Source organism: Dermacentor variabilis, chromosome 1 (assembly GCF_050947875.1).
Source record: "Dermacentor variabilis isolate Ectoservices chromosome 1, ASM5094787v1, whole genome shotgun sequence".
Classification (NCBI taxonomy): Eukaryota; Metazoa; Arthropoda; class Arachnida; order Ixodida; family Ixodidae; genus Dermacentor; species Dermacentor variabilis.
Window position 1 is genome coordinate 53,390,919 of NC_134568.1, and position 19,666 is coordinate 53,410,584.

General features: G+C 44.2%; 1 protein-coding gene across 1 annotated transcript in view; it reads right to left on the reverse strand.

The window, feature by feature from the left end:
* Positions 1-2,057: 2,057 nt before the first annotated feature.
* LOC142573844 (RYamide receptor-like) overlaps positions 2,058-19,666 on the reverse strand; it is a 360,940-nt gene continuing 343,331 nt past the window's right edge. Inside the window, exons 4-5 of the mRNA XM_075683089.1 lie at positions 5,887-6,108; positions 2,058-2,333 (exon numbers count right to left, since the gene is read on the reverse strand). Of these exons, the coding sequence (XP_075539204.1) occupies positions 2,058-2,333; positions 5,887-6,108 (498 nt within the window). The remainder of the gene's footprint in view (positions 2,334-5,886; positions 6,109-19,666) is intronic.

The window sequence follows — 19,666 nt, forward strand, 5'->3', positions numbered from 1 at the left end:
GCACTGTGATTAATTCTATCCCAGTTTTGTTTTTGTATTGTATTTACATTTACGCAGTGTTCTTTCCCTCACCGATGTAACCTTTACCCTATGTAATTCCCTCGCTAGAGGGCCTTTAGAGTTACTGTGAAATAAATAAATAAATAAATAAATAAATAAATAAATAAATAAATAAATCTAACCAAAGCCCCTTCAGCCGGGTTTGGCGGGTAGCGGAACACGTTGAGCAGAGATCGACGTATAAAAAATGGAAAGCAATTTTCTTTTTCAATACCTAGAATGCAAACTGAGAAAGAGTGACCTTCCAACACCGTTAAATTCTCTAAACAGTAATACCTAACGCAGAAATGCAAGCATTGCCATCAAGAAGCGTATTTTAGGCATTGTTTACAGGACTGAAATTGCAGTGTGGACATACGTGAGATAGCATCCGTCTATAGCACTTTACACAAAAAAATATCAGTTTGCATGCATCACCAATTATTTTGAAATGGGTTCAGATACAGACTTGCCATTGTGAATTGTGCCGGCTGTTTTTGAACTTCGTCAATAGGATCTAAAAAAAAATAGTGTGAAATTTGAGCGAAGCTGGATACGTGTTTTCATATCGTGATATATTGGCTGGCGCGGACAAGGTGCCTCGTGCGGCACGTTGCAAACCGGGGCCATGGCTAATCGGGAGATCGCGAGAGGCAGCGCGTGGGTGACGCGTGGGCGCGATTCACAGCAGCCGCCGCCGACAGACGTGTGCCTATGCAGTGCTTTGCTTCCATATATGGTATCGGTGGCACCATCGGTGAACAGACGACGCGCGCTACTATGGCGCCATCTCGTAGCCATCGTCGCCGCAAAGCCCATCTTGCGCGGCACTCTTCTCGTGCTTTTGCCTTACCCTCCTCCTCCGCTCGAGCTGTGGAGCTCGAGCTATCTTCACTATCGCAGTCTTGTCACCTGCACTCCGCGTTCGCTCTTACATCCTTCGCTCTGCTCGTTCGCTCGGTTACGAGGATGACGAGAGTCGATGCCAACGCTCGCCACAGGAACGGGCGCCTAAGAGCTTCGCACTAAGAAATAAATCAACGTTCTGTTCTTTTTTAAGTAATGTTTAGTACCCACGCAGTCTATACAAGCACTCTATTACAGAACTCTACTGTGTAATTCATTATAAACTGTTTTAGCTCTTTTCGTCAACATTGTAAGTATTCTGAAATAGTGTCACGTAGAATAATCCAGCACAGGTGGCATTTAAGATAAATACGTTTCCACAGCACAACATATACCACCGCACAGAAAACACGCACGAGACCGAGTGCTGCTTTCTATAGCAGCCAGTGCCTGGCAAATAAGCTTACAGTGTGATTACAACGACAACACTCGAAACATACGCACAACGCACACATACCGTGAGACTTCCATTGAAAGAAGCTGATAAAGAAGACTCTCCATGCAAAATACGAGAGCCAGTGCCGCGATCAGCGCATTAACAAGTTGGTAGCGCTTCAGCACCCGAACAATTCATCATCATCTCGTTCCGCATAACCGAACCCGTTCAAAAGATAACGGCGCCTCCATCATACGATGATGATGATTTCAAGATGATTTAATGCACTTTCCAATTCGCCACACTATTCATGCGTGCAATTCGCACTATAGAATTGCGAACCGTCGCGCTAGCTGCAACTCACTTGTCTATTTTCTTGGTACGCAGATTCGTCGCGCGAGACAACTTTTCCACCAACACGCAACACCGCTGCTATTTCTGGCCCCTTGTGGACGAACTAACGTAGAGAGCCAAACACTCTGTCGACGTCAGATGTGTGGCCATGCAACAAGTTAGCGGTACCGAGAAATCGTTCAGTTCAAGTTTTCAACGAACAAAATGCTGCAGCCGTCGTCACCACGTAAAGACTCGGAGGAATCAGTCAGACGCGACTTGACGATTTTTGTGCTTTCGTCCCGTTCCCGGCACATGCGCGCAGGTTCCTCCCTCGGTACAAAGCCGGTGCCGTCGAGAGTCCCGTCTACTGAATTCGCTGCTGATGGCAGCAAGTGCCTTTCTACTCGTAGACAGGTGCGCGAAGCGTAGTGGCCTCGCCAGCAACGCAATCCCCGAGTGTCTTCAGCGCCACGACCGAAGTGGGTGAATGTGTGTAGAATCCATTGCAGCGCTGGTGGTGCTGGTGGTGATGACTCGAAGTGGTACTCGAAAGCATCATGGTGCTGCTGGGAAGGGAGCCGCCGCCACCGTACGAGCTGCGTTTGCCCATAGACCGACCGCCACCCCGCATGGCCAGCAACGGGCAACAACCTAGCACGAGTTGCCGAAGGTCCACCTGCGAAAGCACCCCGTCACGGTATAGCAGGAGCACAGATAATACCTTCCAACAAAGAGGCATAAAATGTGCGCAATTTGTTTGTCGCCCGTTTTGAACAGGTATACCCGTAGCGCCTTTGTAGAGCAAAGTGGTCGTGAAGTGCACCAACATTTATCCTGTGCGTGAGCTATACTGGTGCATTGTAGATACAGTAAGCGACAATTGTAAAGTGAAAAGATTTTCTTGATTTTAATGATTTTTTTTTAATCTTGGAACCGTGTTTTACCTTTCTCATGACAGCGCGGCTAGAGCAAAATACGTTATTAAGGTTGCTGTAAGAAGTTTTTTTTTTTTTTTTGCTCCTGTGTATCAACGTTGTGTGCACCAGTACATGCGACATGTGGTAGTTTTAAGATGTTTCAACAACAAATAAATTTTTCAACAACGGTTACTGATTCTCTAGTACTGAAGAAATCATGTTTATGTGAAATGCGGAGCGACCTCTTAATCCATAGTCTAATCAAGTTGCCATGTGTATATATGCCTATTCCACAGCATAAAAACAGCAGCCAGAATCCGTAAGAAACTGAACGGCACCTGTGAACCACCACGATGTAACAGGAAAATAACTGTTACATTCTCTGTGCCGAGCCAAGAATGTAGCAGCCGTACAAAACAAGGGCAAGAGGATATGACATTATATAGACCACTGAGTATGCTCCACATATGCTCCAGCGCGCGTATTCTCCTCTAGCCCAGCCGTCCACCGCGGGCGCCACAAAAAGGAGGCGGGATGGGGGGGGGGGGGGGTGATCATTTTGTTACCCTAGTGGCTCCAAACAACTTCTGCGAAACAAACGAGCCCACTACTAAGAGAGAGCGATTGCAAAATTAGACTTTAAGACCCCCACTAGCAGTAACATATGTTACGCATGTAAGCTTTCTAATGCGTGAATAAATGTAACTTGTGTATTTTGTTATGTCATTTCTGTACCGTAGTGCCCATACACCATTTCCAGCAGGCACAAGACTTTTCACTTAACACACAGCGGATGCGTCCCTGATATAGCCTGCGCTAGTTTTTAAGATATTTTAGAGTTTTTTAAGCGCGTAACTGAGGCTATCCGGTTGGACGCCGGACGTAGGGATAAAACCGAGGGAGTAATCATACAGATTTCTTGCGGCAAAGCTGATTAAATCTTAGTACATGAGCCTCAAAAACAATTGACAACGGGTGTGGACTGAAAACGATATCTGCAGAGTGTTGAACGGAGAGCTTACCGGTGCCAAGAAATCCGAATTGAGGAACCATGACTACAAAGGATTGTTCACTTTAGGCCACTAGTATCGCAGGTAGCACACTGTCCGACTTTCTTTCCTTTTTTTTTTCAGTTGGGTTGTCACGCGGTATCACGTCACTATGAAACCAAATACAGGGTGTTTCAGCGAACATTTTCAAAAACTGTGGCAGATAGCATAATTCTTGTTCATGAAGTGGTCTACTCGAAGCGGGGGACACTACTTGCAAAGGGAAATATTGAATGCATAATCGACTAATTAACAAAACATTCGCTAATGAACTTTTTAACTAATGACCTTATGGCTTATATTTAATTTACAAATTCTAGTTATGGAGTTCGCACGGTGGATCTACTTGGAACGAATTCTCAGGATGACACCAGTTTCGAGATATTAATCCCCGAACTTTGCGGAAAAATGCATTGATGTTCCAGTTACTTTTGTGCATGAATGCATAAAACGACGTTAAGAAAGACACTGGGACGCCGCGAAGTCCGCGAACTAATATTTAGAAACTATTATCATCCTGAAAATTCGTTCCAAGTGGATCCGCCATGACTCCACGGCTAGAATTTGTGTAGCTGCAATATGGGCCACAAGGTAATTAGTTAGAACCATAATTAGTGAATTTCTGTTAATTATTCGATCGCGCATATCAATTTCTTGTGCATGTAATGTCCCCGTTTTCGAGTAGACCAGCTCATCAACTAGAACTCTACTATCCGCCACAGGCAACCTTTAAAAAAATTTTGAAAGTGTCCGCTGAAACACACCGGTATAAGCATGCATGCAGGCCCGTTTCATAGAGATAGTGCAATAGTGACTTATAAATTGTGTTGTCCATAATCCGTCTTTCATAGTCTGATCACGGTTCAATTTCACGCCTCTAAGTACGCTTTCACGAATTGTCTTTGACCCAGGGCACGTGCAAAGTAGATGGCGGGCAGTCGCTGTAGAAGCCGGAGCGGGGCACTTCGGACAAGGGACACTGGACACCTCCCCCCAAGCACAAGTGATCGCTTGTGTAAGGGCTGCCCGGCCTCAATACTGCGGAGAGAGACTTCCTCCACCCGAGAAAGATTGCGGGGAAGGGAGCAGACACACGGGGGGATGAGGGCACGCGCATAACGCCGGAGGATGGATTTTCGCGCAATAAACAGGCAGTTTCGCAGTTACTAAACGACACGTCCAGGAGGACGAAACCTGTACACCATCATGCATTACTTACACAGTAGAACTGTCTTTCAGCTACAAACTTTCAGCGCAGTTTCCCTACTATTGGAGATCGTTGCTTTCCCCGTCGAACCCCGTCGAACCCAACAATAATAAGCTTAGACCGCATGCTTTTGCGAGCCAGACATAATGAGTGCACGTGCCACTAACAACGCGGAAGAAGTGATCAGGAGCTGGTAGACATTTTCTAAGCCTCTCTTCGTGCCGCCTTGGGCTAATAGACCTTATTGTGCCACCTCGTGTTGGCCAGAGAGAATGACAATGGTACTACAGTAAACAGTGTCATTACTGGCAGCTACTGTTAATGGCATCTCGAATGTAGCACACTATCACGAACGCTTATTTCAGCGCGGCCTGATATTGCTCGCCACCGGGGAAACGACAAATGACACTTGACGACAAATGACGTTCGATGTCCGCATTACGTTTCCGACTTACGCCTGTCACGCGAAGACATCCGGGTGTCTGTAAGTGTTATGCTTGTGCACACTGCAGCCGAAGGTGCTCAAAATAAACGTAGCAAAAATAAAGATACTTTCTATTTTCATTAATATGTCGGTTTCCCGTGGTACTTTTCCAGCGAATGATGAAGGCGTTTGTGAACGACTCGCTTTTGAGAAAGAAATGCAATTCAGACAAGAATGTAGTGGCAACAGATCGTTCTTTCGAATCCACCATATTGCCTAATGGCAAAAAAAATAAATAGGAATAGTTGCAAGTGCTAATTTTGCATTAGCTGCTTTGTTTACTTGTCATGTTTCGTTGCGCTTGCGTTCGTGGGATGGAAACATGAAAGTTGCGGGCGTGGTTCATCGGACACGTATATTTAGTTAAAAGCGCGTGATATCAGTCGAATATGACTTCTGTAAATGATTGTGGGACAGGGATAGTTATTACCCGATAAAATAATACCGCGGCGACTTAAGGCAATCAATTTTCAAAAACGAGAGGTTCTTTTACGGGCGACTCCAGGAGAGGAGTTGCTCAGAACTGTTGGAATCCTGTGCGCTGCGGAAGTACACTCGCATAATGCACTCACCCTGAAGTTGTCGCTCATGAAGCAGTAAATTATAGGGTTGACGAAGCTGTTCGCCATCGAGAACCAGTGGCAGGAGAAGAAGGCCGCGATGTACAGGTACTCCTGCTCGGCAGTGTCCGGAAGCATGGCGTCGCGGTCGAAGTACACGACCAGGTTCATCACGTGGATCGGCAGCCAGCAGACAGCAAACATCAGCACAACTGTCGCCAACATCTTCACCACCTGTTGGCGAAACAAATGAAAAGGGATCCGAAGAAAATTGTTACCTTGGTCTTAAGGGGCGCCATTCGGTTGGCCACTTGTATCAAGGCTTTACCGCCTATGTGGTTCGACTTAGTTAAGCGACAGTGCCCTACGAAGCCACGGTGGTAAATTTTGACAGAGGTTCGATCAGCGACTTGCCATACGAGGTACTGAATTTACAAAGCACTCAATGTTATATAGCCTTTCGTAAAAGAGCAGGCACCAGGCAGTTGAGAGAGGGAAGATGATATTAGCATTGGCTTCTCCCAGTTTTTCTGAAATAATATCTTTGGTTACATGCACCAAGGCTTTGAACCACGTAAGTTATGGTTGCCTGAATTAGTAGGCTGCTTGGGCGGCTCTCATATCAGTAGTAGTCAATTGCCGACGAAAGCGATGGTACAGATAGGGGTGGGCGCACTGCCCCTTCACTCGCGCAGCGTGCGGCACCATCATACGTTTGGAAACAAACAAACAACGCTACTTAGGAATAACGAATATGCCACCTGTATTCATCCAGCTAAATACAGGTTCCATGAGGCAGCATCGTACTCGTGGTTGGAGGCCGTACCACAAGTCATGACGCAGTGCGTTTTCAGGGCTCCTATAAGGTAAAACTATTCCAATCTGTTTTTATTTCAATTTCCTGACGTCAAATTTACGTAACCACCGACGCCAGCATTGGGCGGTAATCCGCAGCCTTCTTTGAAATGCCCAATCAAACGCGCTCCTCGTTCATAGGAGGACACATTTTTTTGCTTTCAAAGCGAATAGTATTGCCTACACTGAGCACATTTTCTTATCCAATTGGCTGACAAGAGGCAAGGAGCACGCTCAAGTGGAGAGGCATTCCATGGGGCCGAGCCAGTGCACTGAAAATCGATAACCGAATGAAGAGGGTAGTGCCAGGCGTCTGTGATTGGTCCGCTTTGATTTACTTAGCGTGTGGTGGCTGGTCGAAAATCGCGGCGGCATGCAACGGAAGGTTAAGAATGCCACTAAAACGGATCCTCAGCTGAACGAGCTGAAAATGCTCGAACATGTTACACTGCCGCGCAAAAAGCTTTATTGTAGGAAAATAAACTCATGCTCTCCGGCAGGTGCGAGTAGCCAGTACCTAAACGATCGGCGGCAGCCATCTTTTATTCCGTTCAGAATGGGGCATCCTGTGACTATTCAGAAATAAATCCAGTTTTTTTATCATATGAATGCATCTTTAACGCGTCCCGTCACTTTGACGCGGTGAGTTTTCGGGGTTTTGTGACGTCGCGTGACAGGCATGTGAAGTGGGTGCGGTCCGAAAACTTTTGATTAATAGCCGAGGACTAATGACGAAAAGGAGCCGAATGAGAAATATCTTTTTCTTTTGTTCGGTCCAATCATGCATAATCAGTGTGTACACGTCATATCAGATGGGGAGCTATCGCGGGCTTCGAGACGTCGCGTGACAGACAGGCGAAGTGAACAGGCGACGCTAAGGTCCAAAGAAGTTTTCGACCAATCGCGGAGGTCTGAGTGCAGAACTGGAATAGAAAAGTTTGGAATAGCTTTACGTTGTAGCGCCCCAGGATACATGTCATTCGTAAATGGTTCTCTTAGGATGCGAGTGGGGCGTTTTTCTACTCGTAGATAGTGCCGTCGGACCACCAGTTTGACAATGTTTAAGGCGAAATTGAGGAACGTCGCCTTCAAAATAAAGTGGCTTCTTCCTGCACTGTTTTGTATGTTTAATTACAGTTAGATTTGATTAAACTGATTCGAAACAAGGCCGATGCCTATCGCGTACACCCTTCTTCTGCTGCGAAGCTACGGGACGGTATGTATGGCCATCGGTGAGATGAAGAAAGTGTGGTGAACAATTATTATATTGCAGCGGACAATGCTCTTTCATTTTTTTTACAGCGATTGCTGGTGATTGAATCAAACGCTGATTATGCGAGACTGACTCAGTATGAACTTCTTTTTCTTTTCTTTACCAACGATTCAGACCTTGACGCACTAAGGCGATCTGCTGAGAGGTTCGTTATAGTATAGGAGCTATAGTGTCATTTCCTATAATGAAATGCTCAAGCGACGTGAGGGAACTCCATAGCAAATATGACGAACATGAAGATATCCGGGTACTGCAGGACTGTGCGCCTGTTTATGCATGTGCAGGCAATAGTTTGCCGAAAGTTGGCCAAACTATGCCAATGTGTCTAATAGCCCTGACACACGGGCACTCTAAAGTCCTTTAGGTAAGGGGACATCTACCGGAAAGGCGTTCAAGTGCAGTGACACACGACAAAGGAGTATCTCCTTTACGGCAAAGTTACTTTTCGGGAAAGGAGATCGTGCAACTACTTTTCGAGCGGAAAAGGAGTTACTCTCGCACACAGCGTGCACAACTCGTCAATAGAAGGAAACCTGCCACACAACTACGGTGCCCATAGGTATTTTTTTTACCTCGCGAAAATGTTTTAATTGTTAGCGGTAATACAATTTGTCGAATAGTGAAGATTTCCTCTAGCTATACTCTCAAACGCTCGCATAACGTCGCTAGTGCCGCCATGTTGAATTCCGGCAGTCTCGTCGTCGTTTGCTGCGCGTATGTGGTGTGTTCACGTCGCGAGATGGAGACTGCACAATCAGCGCCCACAGGAAATACCCAGAAGAAACCACAGTTGTTGGAATAACATATTGAATAAAACGCGTTACGCCTGCGCGCGCAAAGGAAGGGACGACATAGACGTGAGAAAGGACGACAGAAACGTGGGCAGCACCAGAATAAACAGCACGCACAGCAAAACGCCGGCTGCACATAGTTGCTGGACCAAGTTAAATGGCTGCTAACAACGCAAAAACGCGAATAAAATAAACGACTATAAGCATTATTAGCCATCAACAATGAAAAAATATATTTTTAGGTTCTACAGTAGCTAAGTGTAATTAAATGCGCAGCTTTTTAAGAATGTTTTCTCTCTTGTGGCTTTAATAGCCAGCGCTATTTTTCTTGCGGCGTTCATCTGAAGAACTACCTAAAGAAGTTCAGTGCAGTGCCGTGTGTCATCGGCGCAACTCCTTTCTGCAAAGGGTCCTTCAGGGTAGCAAAAGGGGTTTACTGGAAAGGACTTTAGTTTTGCCCGTGTGTCAGGGGTGTAAGTATTCTAAGAGCGCGCAAGTGCGCTGAGCTGTAAACACGTTCTGCGCACAACTATACCACTCAGGAGAGACTCATTTTTCATGTTTTCAGGTTGCTTAATGAAATGCAGAATATTTTATGCAGAGTCATAACTATAGTTACGTTTATGTGTGTCCGACGTGATTTAAAATCATTGGCTAAAGGAATAGGAGAATATAACCCCTATCGAGGTTCCTCTTTTCTTGCCTGCTTTATTATTTTTTTTTTGCCTGCCATCTGGAGAAAAGATGTAAAGCTCGAAGTTTTGAATCTCTCTTTGGTTTGATTTTCGCTTGCGATGTGACCAAAAAAGAAAAGAAACAGAGCGCACTTTCATTTTTTTTTTCTGCCGCTAAAAGTTAAAGCACTGCGGGACTTCAGGCGTTTTACAACTATGGATATTCCGGACGCAAGCGAAATGCATCGCTGCCAGTCTGCCTTTCGCCGTTGTATGTTCTTTTTTTCGCGTTTTTGTGGCACTGTATCTTTCCAAAGCGGAGCTATAGGCGCTAGGGGACAGAGTGCGTCTTAAACATCAAGCACTGCTCAATATTCGCACCGTATAGAGTCTCGCTGCCGCCTATGATGCGAATTTCCTTTTATGCTTCCCGCTTTCACGCAGATTTCGGTGGCCGGAAAACGTTAATCCACTTTGCATCTTGCATACATGTTTTCTTGCCTTTTGAACTTCAAAGAAAACCTAGGCGGAAGCTGAATTGAGAACGCAGAGCCTACGATCCAGACCCAGTGAGCACTGAAAATCTGCCGGCGAGATCAAGGTTCGGTCAAGCACGCAGTATGCTCGGCACACAGGTCGCTTCCGGCCTCAGAAACTTGGCTTTCGTCCCAATTTCAGCGTTCGGAAAACCGGGGCAACACTTCGCTTAGAAAAAAAAATGAATTTGGCTGCCTGGCGTTGACATTTGGAATGGAAACAGCGTTTTCGTGTTATGGGCATCAGCAAACTATAATAGGGTCGCTGCTATGACAGGGAGGCTCTTGCGGTCTAGAATTACTTCTTGCCAGAATGAATGAGAAGAAAGGAAACCGAGGGCCCGAGTTTTACTAGTCGTATTTGAAGTCACAATAGGTGTGGGTTGTACCATGCCTGCAAGTATTACTATTTGCACAGCAACATAAAAATGTCCTACATTGTCTTTACTTAAAAAAAATCATAAAGTACGGAAAAAGCACGTTGACTGAGTCTCGATTGAGAGTATAGCAAATGACTACCGACTGCTTTGCTGGACAGTAATCGGCTCCTCTGATTTGTCAAGGCGATATGCGTTATGGCTTTGCTAGCTCTCAGCTGTTGATAGCTGTTCTATTTATTATTATTATTCATTTAAACATTCCCTGAAGTGCAGCCCACTTTGTAATATCGAAGGGACCCTTTCACCTTCAATTACGGAAAAATCGCTGGATGTCCTGTCTTTGTTGCCTTCATAAAGAAAAATTGCTTGCACGTAATTTAATTTGGCACACCGCCAACATCTCCAGGTGCACTGACTATAGTTTGAGAGAAAAAAAATGAGGAGCTGGTACAGGATGAGTGAAATTTATGGCGTGTGTGCGTGTGCCTGTCAGTCGGGGACAGGAGCCCGAATGCCGTTTCGATGTTTGTAAGTTATACTTCCGCTTTCTCGTGCATATATTTTACCGTACGCTACGTATAAGAAGAAGAACGTCACGAGTGTTACTAGACATTACATCGCAGTAGGATGAGAGAAGTAGGGAGACACGCCGATAGCCTGTGTTACCGAAGGTGCACAATATACGGTACGTTGTGCTTTTCTCCAGATTGTGTATTATCCCAGACACAAAGCCATTATGCACACAACTCATGGCGGACACGCAAAGCACGATGATGTCTGCTTGAACACGCTTGAAATGCTTAGCCGGACGAGCAATACTTTTTTGGGTGTTATTACTTTTATATTTGTTATTATACTTCTACCCTCAAGGCCAATGATGTTGCAGAGGAGAGTTAGGAAAAAAAATTCGAGAAAACTATTCACGAAAAATAGTATTAACAACACGACCAAATACTGCTGGTACGCAATATTAGTGAATCGCAGATCAGGCTAAGTAATTCATAGTTCTAAACAATCAAGGTACATGATTAACAGGTAAATAAACAGAAAAAAATGCAAACGATGCTCATGAACACTTGAAAAACACATGAAAAAACTCAAAACGTCGTGTAAACCTCCTTTAAAATGGTTACTTTCACTTATGGAGGGAACGGTTTCGAAAAGGTGATTCCAGTCTTCGTATTCAACCTGCACCCAGTGTGTATACTGATCGCTGCATTCTGCGACAGAAAGCGCCGACAATACCACTCTTCTACTCCAACAATAATATCAGCCCTTATATCACTCAAAAAACACCTAAAGAAACAGGCAATAAAGACCACCTTCACAACTTTCGGCGCAAGTGTGATTAGAATCTCTGGACGACATAAAAGCCCCCGCAAATATGCATCGGTCATTGAAATGTATTCAATGATATCTGTAAATTTCAAAGACGCTGAAATTGCATCGGGTGGATTCGTTAATTTCGTTAGACGGATATAGAATGTATCAGCGTGATTCCTCTATGCATTTCTTTACGCGTGTGGCTTTTTTCTTTGCAACGCATACGCTTGTAGGGAGAAATTCTCAGTACAGCCGCGTTATGTGCATAGGTCTCCGCCTTGGTGTCGGTAAGTGATGCATCAGTTCAATGAAGCTCCAGCTGGCCTATTAGACGCAGCAGCCAAAGCCTAGAGAGAAATCCTGCGATGGCACCTTCGAGAAAAGTGCACATAGTAGTATGCCTTACGTGTGCGTTTTGCATCGTTTAAAAGCCGACTTCAACGCAAAAAATTTATCTTCCGCAGTCACGCGGAAATAACTCTGTCCCGACAAGCCTGCAGTTTGCATTCACGACGCCGCACCGCCGGCCAGCGGCAGAAGACGCCGCGGCATGCATGCCAACCGGGCGAACAAAGCGCTACATTTCCAGCGAAGCAATAGTCGTTAACTTTCAGCTCGCCCACACAAAATAAAGCAAGGTGAGCCTGCCTCCGGGGCGTCGTCCGAAGTAACCAGTACCAAAACAGCGGTTGGAACAAAATAATACCATGCCCTCATGGATCAAACCAACGCACGCCGCTCACCAAATGTACACCATGCAAGAAAAAAAAAAGCACTCCCAACGGGAAGCGGTCTTTGTCCAAGAGTTGTTGCTGAACTGTACAAGTGGTGAAGCTAACAGTCGCGTTAATAAAAGCACAGATACCAATCAAAAGTAATAGTCCACACAGAGGGCTGCAACTCACATTCTAATTAATTTAACGCTCTGTGCTGTGCCTTCCATATTTTTCATGCGTGCCTAAGGGTGCACTGGCTGAGCAAGCCTGCATGAAGTTACGTCGAAAATACACTTCGCAAAGAGCCAACAAGGTTACGAGAAGGGTAGAAGCCCAGCGATGACAAAATTTTGAGAGAAATCACGCAACATGGACGCACCGTATATACAATGTATATTCGAATTACGTCACTAGAAGTGAACTATCGTCCCAGGCGGCCATAATTCGCAAGAAAAGCCAGAATACATTTGCTAATAAATTATTTGCAACAATAAAAAAGCTACAAATTTTACGGCACCCATTTATAATGAAAATTAAAAAAAAATCGACTCGCCATCCCGGCCCCGCGCAAGTAAATGTCCAGCGAAGCTCTTGAAAACCGCTGCTACAATGGCTGAGGGGGCCATGGAATGTTTTATTGCTTTAGAGTAGAGATAGTAATGGGAGTAATGCTAATTTTGACAGCATGCCGCCACCGATGGCGGTGCTGCAACAACATTGAAATCAGTTCCTAGCCCAGTTATTTTGTGTAGGAAATGCTAGGGACGTCACTGCCCACGTGGCAAGCTGCCGTCGGCTTGCGCAACAGTAATCGTTACCGGGAAACGTATGCGGGGAGCGGATAGGTGCTTCGCATTGTGCTCAGGAGCGCCTTGTCATCAATTATGTGGTTATCGTTTCGAGCTCGTTCTTTATGGAAACGTGTACTTTGGAAACGCGTAGTTCCAAAGAATGCGTGCACTGTTCGCTTCACTTTGCTAAGCGCTTGTAGCCTCTGCCTTACGTGAGTATGAGTGACTGCATTTTTTGCTTGCTTACTGGGATATGAGCCATTGCAGATGACGGTGACTTGCGCTAACGGATGGACACGAAAAATGGCGACCACAGAGAGCATAACAGCTTCGATGTAAAAGAAACGTCATAAAAGTCTCATTCCGCTTACCTACATATAAAATTGGCCATGTATAAATTGAAGTAGCGGCCGTAAAATTACTCGGTTAAATCGCGTCAATATATGCACGCGGGAGAGGGAAACGCTGTACACCGTCCAAACCCGGTAAAATGAAGCTGCCTTCGCGCTCTACTTTTTCCACGCAATGAAGCTGGTTGCCCGTTTCTGCGATACGCATATATCTATGGCACAGTTTTATGCGTATACATCTACGCACAGATCTGCTCATGGGCGTTATTCAATACGCATGCTGCTGATGTGACGAATGAATCACTTCGCAGCAAAGACGAGGTGGACTGCTCTATCACGTGGTATGAAGAATAGTCAAAAGCGGCAACCGTCGTTACCTCATGGATAGAGGGAAGCGCGAAGTTAATTTAACGCCACCCTTTGACGTCACAGGGGCGGCGTTGGACCGTAAGCCGCGTTTCGTGATCCCGCTTGCGTAATAAGGCAAATTGAACAAGTAATTTGATGGCAATTATTTCGGTATACATGGCCAGATTAAAATATAGAAACATGTGACTTCGCTTTTACGAGGATTCCTTTCAACATAATAATATAGGTATCAGCCGTAACGTTTGTAGTTACGGAGGTAATTGATGCGATTAGTTTTATTAGAGAATTGATTACTTTCGCTTTCTTGTATGTTGAGCAGGTAATGAATCTGCTGTTTGTGTAATTCCCGTATATTTCGTATATTTTAAATGAAGTGTTCAATATAAACAAGAAACACACTGCGCTTTAGGTATACTTATAAGTGCAGTGATGCGCATTTCTCCTAAAAGCTTTTTTTTTCTCTTCATTACCGGCTTGGTAACCACAAGCGCATAATAGACACAGTCAATTCGGCAGTAATAATAAGGGAAACGTAATAACTTTCCCAACTGGACTGTGGAATGGCTTTTGACATTTCTTCAGAGAAGCCAACTTTTCACGAACAGTTACACAATCTGGTGGATCACTAAGATCACTAAGGGCTGCGATTTCGCTATTAGCAATGAAATCGTGTTTGCTTTGAAAGCCGGCCGCTCAAAACTGCCGACATCGACATGTAGACGATGCTATAGCAATTAATGGCGCATCACCTGTAATGTTGAGAAACGCTTGTTGAGAAACGCTTGTTGAGAAACGCTTGTTGAGAAACGCTTGTTGAGAAACACGATGGTGACTGGAGGCTGTTGAGCCAGTTAGATGGTGCTTACAATCGAAATCCGAAAAATGGCTTGAAAGAACACCAATACGCTCACAGTGACTCAGAAGGCAAAAACTCAAATTCCAAGAGCTCGTAAATCAGGGGCCAGCGCCTAGTCGTAATATATATATCGTTACATGTAAGCGGAGCCAAAACGTACGCTAGACCGACAAACGGATGCTCGAATAAAATATTTGTGAATCAGCGGCATGCATGCGCATAACGTCCATGCCCTAATGCAATATTGCCCAGCTTGAAAAAAAAAGTAAATGCTGCTAAGAGCGTTGCGCAAAGTGCGCAGTTGTATAAAACGTGGATGATTACAACACCCAAATATGAAATGAAATTGTAACACTGGAAGCCGATAAGCCATGGCTATTTATAATGAAAATGAATGAGCACCGTACCTTCCGTGCCAAAGATCAAATTCATCCCCAAGTGCGTCCTATCTTAGTGACTTATACCCGAGTGCTTTCAACCTACAGAAGCACTTTAGTAAGTTGACGGAATATATGCGATGTACTATTCGAAAAGCGAAGAACGTACTGCCGCTCTCTTCGTTGAGAAAAGCAATGCGACTGAGCGGACGCCTTGGACATTACTTTAACCTGATACGTGTTGCGAATTAATCCGGCCTATAAAGTTTGCACGTACTTCATCATGGTGCATTAGGCGCGAAGCAAGAACACAACAGGATAGACAATGGTGCTACACGCAACGGAAATGCTTTCAAGCTGAATAAATAAATGGTTCTGAAAACCGAAGTCGCGCATGGAAATCTGACAAATAGGGACGGAGATGCAGACAGCAGCGCTATTCACGCGCGTTTTAAGAGGTCTTTCTTCTTAGATAGCATCCAGTCGTCTGAATTCTTAAATATATGGCGCGCTTTCATAACTTCTCTTCTTACTGTGTAGTGTGCCAGAACAAGAAGCCTGCGTTGTCAAATTATGGCAAGCAGGGACAGCTCACACGGTGATCAGCAAGGTGGCTGCTGGCTTTTTTTTTTTTTGATATCCTAAGTGTGCTCCCTCATTATAATATTTGTGCACTTACCGTTTTAGAACACATTTAAGGCGTGTTGGAAGGCACGTGAACATATACATATATACAAACTGGCACAATCAAATATACACAAGTGATAGAAACACTGAAACTGCCCTGACGAAGAGAGTTCCACTCTCGAAACTGCTGGCATAAATAAAGATTAGGTATTCTCTCACGGCAACGCCTGTATTCTTCCATCATTTCTTCAAAAAACAACTAGCCCATTGATCTCCTAGCTTCTTCTGATATATATATATATATATTTAAGCAACTGGCCCATTGATCTCCCAGCGTCTTCTGATATATATATATATATATATATATATATATATATATATATATATATATATATATATATATATATATATATATATATATATATGATGAAAGCGACAACTATGGCACAATAACGTTCGAGTTGGTCTCTAGCCAATGACGAAGAGTGACAAAAAAAAAGAGAGAAGTCCGGCTGAACCTCTCTCCCGCTGAATGTCGGCTTTAACGCGGTAAGAACTGAAGCAACATTGTCACACGTCGTATTGCCAAATATCTTCATTCTTGTGCATCCAACGGCTTCAATTTTTGTGTTACCGACACCTTCACTTCTGCGAAATGAAATACCAAAGCAAGCTAATTAGATATTAATAAAAACGGGGGAGGGGGTAGAAATCAACCTACGCAGTAGCATTCAACTGTTCGATGACCAATAGGCAGCCAGGTGACAAGTCAGATCACAGACTGAGATTTCAAACACCTTCGTTCTGGCAAAATAATGAGTCAGAGAAAGCGGGTGTACATGACGAGTGTGACGGCACGTAAGTAGAGATAGGTACGGTGCAGGCTCGTGCGAGATCTTACGATTGAACAATAAAAACAAGAACATTAAACGCTTAACTCCCATATAATGCCCGTATAATGCACGCGTACTCTAGTTTAGGCCTGAGGAAATATTTATAAGCCCGACGCTATACTTACGCTTTTGCATCTTTAAGTTTGGTACTTGAAAAGCAAAGTTTCCGAAGAGCAGACGAACACGTGTTATCAGTATGGATGTCCCAGCTAAACTTTCTCGTCAGAGTAACACCTAGGTGCTTATCGCCCCCTACCTTAATCAATGGTTCTGAGCTAACTAAATAACAAAACTTAAAGGGTTAAGCTCTTTAGTGACGCGAAGAAGGGCTGTTTTTTTTTTCAGAGTTAGGTTCCATACTCTATTGGTTACACCAGGTGAGAATATTGTTGAGGGCTATACTAAGGGTCATCTCATCGTGTGCTTCATTAATATCACTAAAGAGAACAGAGTCTTCTGCAAGGAAGTGAATATTTAGGGGTTCTTTAATAACAGTGACAAAATCATTACCTTCCCTAAGTGAAGAACAAAAGTGGCCCAAGTATATACGCTATCCGGGGACACCCCAGATAGAACCGTGAGAGTACCCGATTTTTTACCATTGATTTCAACGTATTGTTTATGATAATTAAAGTAAGTGGAAACCCAGCAAACAAGAAAATCAGGAATACCAGTCATGTGTAGTTTCTGAACTAATTTGTCGTGTGGAACGTGATCAAAAGCCTAGCTAAAATCCAAGAAGATCATGTCGATCTGGCCAGCCATATCAAGGACAGATGGCAGAAAATGAACAACGGAAGCCAGCTGAGCAACAGCTGAAAATTCCTTTCTAAATTTATGTAGCTATGGTGATATTTTATTTTTGTGTGAACATTTTGTTATACAGGTAGCCACAACATGCTCAAGAAGCTTGCAGCAAGAAGGTATAGACATAGGCCGGTAATTTAAAACTGACAAGGTATTTACTTTCTTTAGTATAGAAACTACAGGGGCCAATTTCCAATCCTGGGGAAGCGATGAAGTGTTTAAAGAAGACTAACATTTATTTACAAGGAACTTGGCTAACGGTTAAGAAAAACGGTAAAGAGAGGCATTGGGTATTCCATCAGGCCCTGGTGAGGAATTCGACTTCAGTTTCAGCAGCATGTAAAAACTCCTTCATAAGATACAACATGAGCATCGAAAAAAGATGAGGAGGAACTAGTAATATTATTAGAAGAAACGCAAAACAGACTTTCAAATTGAAAATTATAATGTTCAGCAATACCGTGCGGAAACGAAGAGGCTATTGCTAGTAAATTCTCAAAATTGTAGGTGCGTTGGTGGTTCCGTGGGAAATTATCAAATACGTTGTTACTGGAACAATTAGGTATGCGGGGGCTAAGATGTATAAACACAAGGCTTATCAATACGAAACTTTGTAGAAGTAAACTGGATGCTAAGCAGGACATGGTGAAGAAACTTGAGTTACAAATGTATCGGGGGTGCCTTAGGAGATTTTCAAATAACTACCGGAATCTTCAAAACGTCCTATTGTGCAGTGAATTAAATGTCTCTAATTTTACAACAAGCAAGAGGCCAATATTCTTGCGTGAAGCTTTCCTATATCTAAGAGACGCCCTCTAAATTTTAAAAAAATACTGTTTCGAGTATCTTTCAGAGAGCGGAATTGTTCATAAAGACCCCAGTCTCAATTTGTAACGCCACTTATGGCGTTACAAATTGAGAAAAATAGGTGGCTTATAGCTTTATTTTCTATTCTTGTCCTGTACTGCAAGTATTGTATATTTTCACCGCTCCTTTCTGTTGGATCTACTCGGTCTTAAAGGTATGTATGTATGTATGTATGTATGTATGTATGTATGTATGTATGTATGTATGTATGTATGTATGTATGTATGTATGTATGTATGTATGTATGTATGTATGTATGTATGTATGTATGTATGTATGTATGTATGTATGTATGTATGTATGTATGTACACGTAAATAAATAAATAAATGATCACTGTCTGTTGCGCCAGTAGGTGCATCATGTTATATCGTTGAGCGAACTAAGGCCCACACCGTTTTCGTCTTCCCTTATCTCACTCAGCTACACAACATGTTAATAAAGAGTTTTAACTGAGCGCCATTACACTTCGCTCTCCTCAGATTTCATGCGCTGAGACACTGGAGAAAGCAGCGTTGATTTCGCATGTTTGATGAGTTTGTTTGCCCGAGAAGCGATTGACGTGCAGTTAACTTGGTTGAAGAACGGCAAAGCAAACCACGTGGACGAGCCCTCAAGCTTCCACTCTGCGGGCTTTAGTAGCGCAGCGTTCGACGTGCGCTGTATCGATCCTGCTAAGCGACTGCGCTGTTCAAGTGCGCACCTCTGAGGTTCGTAAAAGCTCGGCTATAGAGCCCCGCGCATTGAGAGTGTCAACTGCAAGCGGTGGCAGCGTTCGGCACTATAACAACAGTGGTGACAACAGCTGTGACACGGCGCGGCATGCGGAAGAAGGGCGTAGGATGGCTGCGAGACAGCTTCACAGAAATCACAAAAGCCGCTTTGCTGGGAAATCGCACCGAGAATATGATACATAGAGCTCCAGAGGTAGCGCCTCTTTGTCTGTAATATTCCTTCGCTTGAATTGGAAGATCTTTAATTAAATTAAATTGGGGGGTTTTGCGCGCCAAAAGCCACGATATGACAGGAGGCACGCCGTAGGAAGGGGGGGGGGGGACTCTGAGTTGACTTTGACCACGTCAGTTTCTTTAACATGCACGCAAAATCTAAGCACACAAGCGTTTTCGCATTTAGCCCCCATAGAAAGGCTGCAGCCGCGGCCGGGATTCGAACGCGTGACCTCGTGCTTAACAGCGTATAACGCCATAGCCGCTAAGTCACTGCGGCGGCTCGCTTGAATTTGAGTTGTCCTGCATCAAGGTCGCAAAAACTGCTTGAGGTAATATTTTACATCTACCTGCTGCACTC